This window comes from Clinocottus analis, unplaced genomic scaffold (genome assembly GCF_023055335.1).
Source record: "Clinocottus analis isolate CAN_PGR_092001 unplaced genomic scaffold, fCliAna1.0.p SCAF_2, whole genome shotgun sequence".
NCBI lineage: Eukaryota > Metazoa > Chordata > Actinopteri > Perciformes > Cottidae > Clinocottus > Clinocottus analis.
This window is the reverse complement of record NW_027175931.1, coordinates 16,917,652-16,927,787: the sequence shown is the minus strand read 5'-3', so window position 1 is coordinate 16,927,787 and position 10,136 is coordinate 16,917,652. Positions and strand designations below refer to the sequence as shown.

Genomic DNA, 10,136 nt, shown 5'->3' with positions numbered 1-10,136 from the left:
AGATCTTCAGAATTGGAAGGGTGAAAGAAAGCCTACGAAAACCTCGCTGAAACCAATAACAAGCTGGTCATTTCGTCTGCACGAGGAGAAACAAACTGCCCCCACCAAGAGCCCAAAATGAATGACACCCAGCCTCTTACTATAGAATAATGCGGGTTTCTGACGTTTGACATCGTGCCGAGGACGAAGGAGTCAAATATCCAGTGTGCGTAAAAAGCGCGCAATGTTGAGGCTGGAGACGGAGTGCGGAAAAGCGCATATGTCTGGGCGCAAAACACCCCTATTTCTAAATGTATGTCTCGAGATATGACTGTTGTGGTCAAACGTGAAATCATGGTCACTGAACTCTGCCGGCACTGTGTCTCACTCTGAGGAATATTGTCTATATAACGTCCTGATGACGAATGAACAATAACATCATATTTTGTTCAATATCACATTGGAATACTAGTCCCGGTATTTTAATGTGATAACCGGTTGGGGTGGAGCATATTTGAGCTCCTTTATATACAGTTTATATGTAATATAATATAATAACTGTATTATATTTTATAAACTGTTCATACAGTGTGCTTTGTTTGTAAAAACGTAACTAGTAGTAACTCAAGCTGTTGGATAAATGTAACAATGAGGGAGGATAAAATAAATAAATAATAGGATAAAATAATTCAAAATGTAGTGACGTAAAATATTCAAGGGAAGTAATGGTAGGCTATCTCTTGTACTTGTTCTTGTACTTGTACTTGTACAGCAGTTGAGTGAATGTACTTTTCTTATTTGACTTCAGTATTTAAATTGTTCTAACTGTTGACATTTGTCTTGAAGAGCATTGCCTTCCACATTTAAAAGTGAAATCAAACTTATTCTATGGTTTCGTTGGGGACTGACTGGTCCCAGTACTCCACCAGTTTCCAGACTACTGTGGGAATAAAGATAACTTCCGCGGATGGTTTGCAGCGCCCCCTGCCGACGCTCCAGCCCCGGTACAGGCTGCAGAGGAAGGAGACGTGTCCCACTTTCAGATCAGCTAGAGCAGATAGATGGAGACAGGCAACATCGGTGGCAACATGGGGGGGAAGGCAGACGTGGAAATGCCAGAAAACCCACTCGAACCGTACATTGAATCTCTGCGACAGCAGCTGGAGGACCAGGACCCCGTGTTTCTGATCGCAGTCATCGTGGCGTTGGCCGTCGTTGTCATCACCTGTGGTGAGAAGCTACCTTTGACATGCTAACAGAAGCTTAGGTACACAGGCCCAGTGTCTAGCTTAGTTAGCTAGAAAGTGTCGGCTTGCTGGAAAGGTTTTGTCTGCGGGACATTCTTAAGTTAAACTTGTTTCTCTAATTATCATTTAATTAGTGCCTCTAAAGTCCAGACTCCGAACTAGCAAGCTAGGAAGCTAGGAAGCTAACAGCAAAGCTAAAGCGAACGTCAGTTGCGCATCTTCGCAGCGTTTCCCACGGAAGTTATTCAATTTAACTCGTTGATTTGACAACAGGGCGGTTAATCGTGAGAATGAGTCTTTCTGTTTTGTCTTTGCAGTGTTTCTGAAGTACTTTCTCACCAGTAAATCTGTCCGAAATGCTGTGCTGCTGGTCGGGCTGTGTGACGCCGGTAAAACCCTCCTGTTCAGCCGGGTGGGTGGATGCCGCTGCAGCGCGGCGACCGTCGCCACGTTGCCCGCCACGGGATGTGCAGCATGACTGATACGTGGTTAATCTGCTTCGTAAAAATGATTGTGCATTTCATGTTTTTGGCAGCTTTTGTCGGGAACGTTCAAGCGGACACAGACCTCCATCACTGACAGCAGTGCTCCATACAAAGCGAAGAACGAAAGGGTAAGTTAAAAACAACTTATCAGGCATCATACGTTCATGATGAGCATGCTTTACAGGTGTCCCTCCTGTATTTAGGGAAGCACCTGGACTCTGATTGACCTGCCTGGACATGACAGTCTTCGCTCTCAGTACCTGGAGAAGTTCAAATCTTCAGCCAGGTGAGAACAAAACATCCTGTCTCAGTAACGTTGCAGCCTGTCTATTGGCGAGCTCAATGTACAGTTTACTTCCTGATCACGTCATTGTCATCATTCCTCTCATCTTTATCTTTAGAGCGATTGTGTTCGTAGTGGACAGCGCTATTTTCCAGAAGGAGGTGAGGGACGTGGCTGAGTTCCTGTACCTCTTACTGACGGACTCTGTGGTCTCCAGGAATGCCCCGACGCTCCTGGTAGCATGCAACAAGCAAGGTTCAACCATCCTTTTGCCCATCAACAGCTCATCTCTTGTATTTCATGTTCAGCCGGCACCAGAATGTTGATTGTTTGTTACATGGCAGCCTCCTTTACTCGTCTCTTTATTGCAGATATCACCATGGCAAAATCAGCTAAACTGATACAACAGCAGCTGGAAAAGGAATTGTAAGTACACCAACTGGAATATTTGCTGTATTTTGGGGCGTCTTATTCCCATTACATATTTATTTTTTGTAAATTTCCTCAAGTCACCATTTATAATAATTTCCTTGTTTAATTGTCGATGTATATTAATTTGTTCAGTGCGTTAGTAGATCATATTCAACCCGTCCTGGGCCTTCGGGTTGATGAATAACCTTCACCCCTCTTATTGCTCATAGGAACACCTTGCGAGTGACGCACTCTGCAGCCCTGAGCGCTCAGGACGGCTCCGTAGGCGGCAGTGTGCACCTGGGGAAGAAAGGCAAAGACTTTGAGTTCAGCCAGCTGCCCCTAAAGGTGGAGTTCCTAGAGTGCAGCGCCCGCGGCAGCAAAGGTGAAGAGGGGGCTGCAGACATCGAGAGCCTGGAGAAGAGTCTGGCTAAACTGTAAAGTCAGCCACTCAACATCCTCAGTGCAGAACTCTGTAATCACAGGTGGGATGACATCTCAGTGGAGGATTTATTTGGCCGGATTTACCGGTCAGACATTGTCCTTTGTGCTGGCTGGCAATGTAAAACGTAATTACATTAAAAGGGGTAAGAACTTTGAGACCGATTCAATTTAAAGACTGAAAGTAATGCTGTAGAAAAGGATGTAGCAGTTCATCAGGTCGCTCTGCAGTGCTGAGAAATGATCATGTGCTTATTCAGTGCAAATGTTACTCTGAGCATCCACTTTAAAGCGCATCATTTGGCTTGTTTGTGAAAAAAATCTGGTTTAAAGAATTTCTATAGAGTATAATATTTGCTGTGATTTAAAGAAAATGGATATAAGCTGTCAAAGAGTTTCACCATTTGTTGTAAACTTCAGTGAGCCTTGAGGAAACAGATGGGTGTGAATTGGATTCATTAATTTACTTGGACAGTAAGATATGTGCCTTTATTTCTAGTATTCTTATAGAAGTGTTTTGCTGGTTTGCAATAGAATGAAGCTTCACTCGTTTGAAAGTGTTGTGTGAAAACAGAATGTATGAATTTATTGAGATTGTGTTGTGTAAAAAATATATAAAGTTTTTGCTGTTTGATTGTGATGCAAATGAGTCCACACAGCACATGTTCTTAAATGCTAGCAAAAAATCCTGTCAGGACTAATAAGCAGCAAATGTGATTTAATCAACACAAAAAGACAATCTTACTTGCACATTACATCATCACATGGCTGTTTTCATTTTAATTCTCTTGAAGTTTCTTTCGTCCGTGATTGAAATGTCACATTCTGGAAACACCTTACACTTAAGTCTCTGCTCCGTCTTTCTATTCCGGCGCCTGGTTTGGATTGAGATGTTTTTACGCTACAAAAGTACCGCAGACTCAGTTAAACATACAGATTTCATTTTTCAAGAATGTGGTAGTTTTACAGTCCGCATATATTGTAAAGTATCTTTCAAAGGATAACTTTTTTTATAGGACCACACAAAACAACTTGTAAAATCAGTAAATCTTTCATTAAACTAGACCTGAAACGCAATTACATGTTTGATTGAATATGTTGTAAAAACTCAAAACAGATGTTTGTCTGCTTCTGTAAATCTCTTCCTAACCGTGCAGTGCTTTCTGGAACAGGTACGTTTGGTTTCCGCCCTTTAGGCTTTATTAAAAGGAGAACAAGACCCTATCGTCACAATGTACCATGTAGATTAGAAGAAATAAAGATGCTGCGCCTTCTAACAGTATCAACCACAGGAGCGTATACTCCAAACCAGTCAACACATTGTACTGCAACCGTAAGAGCAAAAGATGAAAAACCATCAAACTATAGTTGAGCCAGAGAGTAAACTGTCAGACAGGAGCTCTGATCGGCAACCAGCACGCTGGGTTCCCCCTTCAACACCGCAGGGCACAGCCAGTTCACCTTGTCTCCATGACTGATGCTCAGTTTGGGCCCAGACTTCTCCTCCAGAACATTCTCTGCACTTGCTGCCACTTCCTCCTCCACTTCCTCTTTCTCTGTTTCAACCTTTGTTGCTTTATCCTGGCATTGCTCCTTCCTCTTTGTCTTGCTCTTACACTTCCTGCGTGAGGCTGCTGTCACTTTAGTTTGGACCTTTGCCTCCGGAGCCACTACAGGGTGCTTACTGAGGTCCCACAGGGCGACCCGACCGTCATTCCCACCGGTGATGAGCCAGTGAGGGTGGGAAAAGAAACTAAGAAAGTGGGCTTGTGAGGCCCCCTGACTGTGGGCTTTGACGGCTCCCTGCCGTTCCAGTTTAGAGCCGCTGCCGATGCGCATCAGATGCACCCGCCCGTCCTCTGCTGCACAACCCAAAATGTTCCCACAACTCGCCACAGACACACAGTGGGCCAGAGGCGGGTTGAAGAGCTGACCAGGTCGCTGCTGATGATCGTCTTCTTCCTCTGCCCCATCCTGGAGGTTGAGGGTCCAAAGAGGCCGTGTCTTCTGCAGACCCCACAGCATCACCTGAAGTGATGGAACAAAATGCACCAGGAAGGAAATGACAGACGATGATGATGATGGTACGTGATGCAAGCACAAATGGTCCTCGCACTTACCTGCATGTCTAGTCCAGCAGACACCAGGTTATTCGGTCTGTGAGGTCGAAAAGCCACAGAGGAGCAGATGTTTGTGTGTCTACGAAGAGTCCTGCATACTTTCCCCCCAGGGAGCTCCAGGACCCGGACCGCTCCAGAGTCATCGGCCACTGCCAGGGCTGAACCTGTGTCGTTCAGCGCCAACGCGTTGATCTCCTCCTCCCCTGCACCCTGAAACAACTCCACCGGGCCCTTCAGGTTCCGGGGGTCGAGCACGCTCACCCCGTCTCCATGTGACACAAACAGCTGGACCGCAGCTGCTGGTGAGAACACAACACTAGTGCAGTCCTCTTCACCAGCGAGTGTGAGGCGGCCTATGACGGCTCCCTCTTGGCTCCACACCGTGACCTCTCCGCCCTCAGACCCGGAAGCGAGGAGCCCCTCAGGGCCCGGAGACGCCCCGGCGCACAGGATGGAGGTGGAGTGTCCTCCGGACCAGCGCCTGGCCATGCTGACCCCGACTACGTGACCCAGGAGGAGAGACACGACATGAGTGTGAACTGCTGCTCTGACACCGCGAGGCCAAACCCTTCAAAACGGCAGTAGTGAACGATCTCTGAAATACATTCAACAAGAACGGATCCTAAACCGAGATTATTACTTAATTAATCAATAAGTAAATCGACAGAAAATCGCTTTATTTGTCTGGCAATCGTTATTATTCACTGATCATAGCTCCTTGAACAGTTTGTTGTTAAATGTCCACACTAACTGTGCACTAGCCTGTTAGCATTACAGCTAACGTGTAACGCTGTCCAGCTGCGATATTAAACACGTGACGCCGTTAATCCTCTAACGGTAACTCATCTATAATAGTGTCTTTGTTTATAACGATGAGCCCGTTACGTTACCTTTAGAAGAGCCGTCCAAACTTCAGCTGTTTGCCATGTGGGGTCGGGTCGCTCACTGATGACGTCATCTATGACCGCGCGGGTATTGTGTGCCCTGCATTCAGCTTGCCAGGACATTGGTCCTTTTTTGACCAATGTCAGGCCTAATCTACTTCTCTTTAGCTCTCATTTAAAACATGTAATGGTGGGGATTGTGCAGGTGGCAGGGAAATACTGCCTGGAAGCGCATCCAGGGCAAATCATCCCCTTTCCACAGGCACACAGATGTTCAAGCTGCATGTCTGTCGAGTATGAACTGAGCCCCAGAGAAGCTATATCACAGAAGGAGAATAAACACATGTGAAATACATGATATACATAATTTTACAGAAAATGAGGAGCACTCAGGACACATACGGGGTTGAGAGATCAACAAATCATTGTTCATTTCCACAATGGCTGCTCTCGCTGATTCATCCAAAGCTGCATGTAGATCTGATGAGTGTGGTCCATTTCTGGGTCAGTGAACAGCCGGCCGCTGTGAATGGGAACAGAGAGAAGAGGCCATGGCTTTCAAACCCCCGCAAACTAACACACAGCCAACACTCAAACGCTGACGCATTCTGCATTATCCTTACAGAGAGGCAGCCGCTCTCCCAGTGAACTTTGATTGTAAGTACTCTGTAGTTATTTACCCGTGCATTAGATGCTACTTCCTCTTTCTGTGTGTATAATGCAGTGACACAGGAAGGTATCACTAAGAGTTTGTCAGAAGGTTTAGTTGTAAATCCTTGATCTCAGTGAGTGGACGCCTTTTCTTTGTCTGTTTCCCTTCAGTTATATAGACTGATGTCAGGTAAGCGCCCTATTTTTGAGTTGGATTCATGTGTAAGACATTGTGCTTTTATTCAAATGTATTAAATAGTCTTAAGCAGCACTGAGAAGGAAATCATACTGAATAGGAAGGTTAACACCTTGAACAGGGGCAGAAGAAAGTGTATAACACTGAAACACGGAAGAGAATTTACTCAGAAAACAACGAGCAAAGCCTCAAATGGCTTCCTAGTAGTTGAATATAGACTCCTATACATCTATAGGACATAATAACATAATAATTACATATGGTTGTGTTTGTTTATCTTTTGTTCAGCTCTTCCTCGGAAGATTTGGAGTTACCTTGAAATACAAACACACTGGAGAGTATGAGGTCGCCCTATTTCCCAGCGAGGTCGGTGCTTTTTCACAAGGAGCCCAACGGAGTGACGTACAGAGTCCCAGCGCTGCTGTTCCTGTCCCGCTCCAGGTCCTTCCTGGCCTTCTGCGAGGAGAGACTTAGCCCTTCGGACTCCCAGGCTCACCTGCTGGTTATGAGGAGAGGAACTTTCTACAGGAACTATGTGGAGGTCAGTGTGTGGAGTCACTGGGTCTGGACTGCAGATTTACATTACGTAAAAGAAAAAGCAGTTATTTCAAAAATCTGCTGGATAAAAAGTAGTTCCTTCAAAATGCACAGCTCCAAATTCAAGTTACTGATTTGAAAGCAGGAAGAAAGGGTAACTACAGTTTTTTATGGTTTGTAATGGAACAAATTTGGCACAATCAGGTTGGAAAAGTTGCATACTGACAATACAATAAACAATAAAGTTACTCCTTGGTGCTTGAAATTGATCAAATAAAGAAACATTAAATAAAAACCATGATAGTAGTAAAATAAGATTTGTATGTAAGATTTTAAATGAGATTGGTGAGAAAATATGTGAAACTTTCACTTGAATGCTAGCTTTCCTATTGTGTTTGTCTGTAGCATTCTGCTACATCTGTTTAGATATGATGTTGTGTGAAGATACCTTTTCGCCTTTCCTCATCTCCTTTCCTCCCCTTGCTGCAGTGGGAGGACATGCGTGTCCTGGGTGCTGCCTTCCTGCCGGGCCACCGCTCCATGAACCCCTGCCCGGTGTACGACGAGTTCACAGACACGCTCTTCTTGTTCTTCATCGCGGTCTTCGGCCACACCTCAGAGTCCTACCAGCTGGCGACTGGGAAGAACCTGACCCGCCTCTGCTACATCTGCAGCACCGATGACGGAGACACCTGGACTCCTGCTACCGACCTCACCATGAGGGTCATAGGAGACACGATCAAAGGTCAGGCATACACATCCACCCTGAAACAGGCCTCCATATTGATATTGTGATTATTAATCATGTAGAAAGCTTTCTTTTTTATAAGGGAACTTCATTGATTTGACAGGTTTCGCAGAGTCGGCATCTGAGTTGGAAAGAAGTGGGCTTAGCAGATCTCTGTTGCCTGCTGGTCTTTTCTGCTTGAGGCTAGCAGCAAGAGGCTACATTTGCTGCAGTTGTAACACAAAGCGGACATGTTGCATTGTGGGGGAAGTGGCACCAGACTTTAGCAATGAAGAAGCATGCATGCAATTTAAAAAAAGAGCACAGCTCTGATTCTGCTGCATTGATTATTATTCTTATTTCCTGATTATTGTCAGTGAATACTTTACATTTGTCCCCTTATTTTCATGAACTGTCAGATGTTCAACAGGTCAGAAAACAAAGAACAAAATGATGCTGTACAAAATAAGGATTTCATTTGTGGATTTATATTTTGGACTTTTCTCAAATCTTTGCTTCTCACTTATGGAATACGTCTAAAAATATTTCAATTAGATAATGTGAACAATAAAGTCCTCGACAGTTAACCTGAGATGAGAAGAGGTACGGGTCACACATCATCCTATGGTTCTGTCTCGCTGCTGTTGGCTCAGAAATTAAAGAAACTCTCTATTAAATATATATAACATCTATTATAAGAATTGCATTACACATATGTGATTGTACTTTAGGATACCGTTTCCCTTTAATACAGTATAACTAAACCTGTTAAAGTCTCTCAGAAGACAACACTCACATCCTCATAACTTACACAGAAACTGTTTTAGGACGCTTTCTCGTCCTAACTCTGCATCCTGACACCTCAAGAGATAACTACAGCGGTCAGAAACAGTTTCAATGAACATAATAAGGTCATACAAGTTTTGTTTAAAGCATATCCTTCTCGTATACGTCGCTTCCTCCTCTGTCCCTGCAGAGTGGGCCACCTTTGCTCTGGGCCCGGGTCACGGCACCCAGCTGAAGTCGGGCCGCCTGCTGGTTCCTGCCTACGCGTACCACATCGAGTGCAGAGAGTGCTTCGGACAGCTCTGCCAGACCTCTCCGCACGCCTTCTGCTTCTACAGTGACACCCACGGGCGAACCTGGCATTTCGGGGAGGCCGTGCCCGTGCCGGAGAGCGTGGAGTGTCAGATGGTGTCCGTGGATGAAGAGGATGGGTCCAACGTGCTCTACTGCAACGCCCGCAGCCCTCTGGGCTACCGGGTGCAGGCCCTCAGTCTGGACAACGGAGCGGCGTTTCAGGAGGGGCAGCTGGTGCAGCGGCTGGTGGAGCCGGGCAACGGCTGTCACGGGAGCATTGTGGGATTTCCTGCCCCGTTACATTTATGTCATTCTCTGGACGATCACTTAAACAGACCTGTCCGTCACTCCAGGCACTGGACGTCCTGCACGGCTGACTTAGATCCCACCGGCTCCTTGACCCCCACTCATCCGTACTTCCTCACGCCCACATGGGTCGTATACTCGCACCCAACATGGACCACTGGACGCAGGGATCTGGGCGTGTTCCTCAGCCTGTTTCCCCGTGATCCAGACAGTTGGCGTGGACCCTGGGTGATCTACGAGGGCCCCAGCGCCTACTCCGACCTCGCCTACGTGGAGCTGCCCCCCTCCCCCGGGGCGCCGCCCGCCGTGGCCTTCGCCTGCCTGTTTGAGTGCGGCACCAAAACGGCCTACGACGAGATATGCTTCAGCATGTTCACCCTCTACGAGCTCATCGACAATCTGCCCCGGGACGCACAGCCGGGACGGAACGATCCTGATTGTGAAAGAGAGCAGAGTGAAGCCTCGGAGACAGATTGTTCCAGTGGACATGACGGTCACAGCTCAGCGGCGTCCCGTCCGGGGACTCGTGGGAAAAAGAGGGGGAAGAAGAAGTTGACTGAGATTTGCTCCGTGTCTTAAACTTAGTTTTTCTCCTTTTACTGGACTTTAACATTGTTAAAGTCCAGTAACTATTTTCTTCTCACACTCAGTGGACACTTTATTATTTGCTACTTTACAATCCAATAGAACTGATCTGCCATAAAGATGTCGAATTTATTATGAGCAGTTTTATTTAACTGCAATGGATTGTACAGGTTTATCTAGTAAAGTTCGACCGTCAATTTTTCA

At 46.0% G+C, this 10,136-nt stretch overlaps 3 protein-coding genes across 3 annotated transcripts; 2 read left to right on the top strand and 1 right to left on the bottom strand.

The window, feature by feature from the left end:
• Positions 1 to 977: 977 nt before the first annotated feature.
• srprb (SRP receptor subunit beta) lies at positions 978 to 3,480 on the top strand. The gene is made up of 7 exons (XM_068584818.1): positions 978 to 1,209; positions 1,544 to 1,638; positions 1,762 to 1,839; positions 1,915 to 1,997; positions 2,113 to 2,249; positions 2,366 to 2,420; positions 2,636 to 3,480. Exons 1-7 carry the CDS (start codon positions 1,041 to 1,043, stop codon positions 2,844 to 2,846), a joined length of 828 nt encoding a protein of 275 aa, XP_068440919.1. The 5' UTR covers positions 978 to 1,040; the 3' UTR covers positions 2,847 to 3,480.
• Positions 3,481 to 3,626: 146 nt separating this feature from the next.
• wdr53 (WD repeat domain 53) lies at positions 3,627 to 5,904 on the bottom strand. The gene is made up of 3 exons (XM_068584817.1): positions 5,857 to 5,904; positions 4,967 to 5,466; positions 3,627 to 4,874 (listed from the first exon to the last, which is right to left on the bottom strand). Exons 2-3 carry the CDS (start codon positions 5,453 to 5,455, stop codon positions 4,209 to 4,211), a joined length of 1,155 nt encoding a protein of 384 aa, XP_068440918.1. The 5' UTR covers positions 5,456 to 5,466; positions 5,857 to 5,904; the 3' UTR covers positions 3,627 to 4,208.
• A 530-nt stretch (positions 5,905 to 6,434) lies between these two features.
• neu4 (sialidase 4) lies at positions 6,435 to 9,926 on the top strand. Its single transcript, XM_068585371.1, has 4 exons — positions 6,435 to 6,507; positions 6,986 to 7,238; positions 7,724 to 7,979; positions 8,938 to 9,926. The coding sequence occupies exons 2-4, from the start codon at positions 7,038 to 7,040 to the stop codon at positions 9,924 to 9,926; spliced, it is 1,446 nt and encodes a 481-aa protein (XP_068441472.1). The 5' UTR covers positions 6,435 to 6,507; positions 6,986 to 7,037.
• Positions 9,927 to 10,136: the final 210 nt, after the last annotated feature.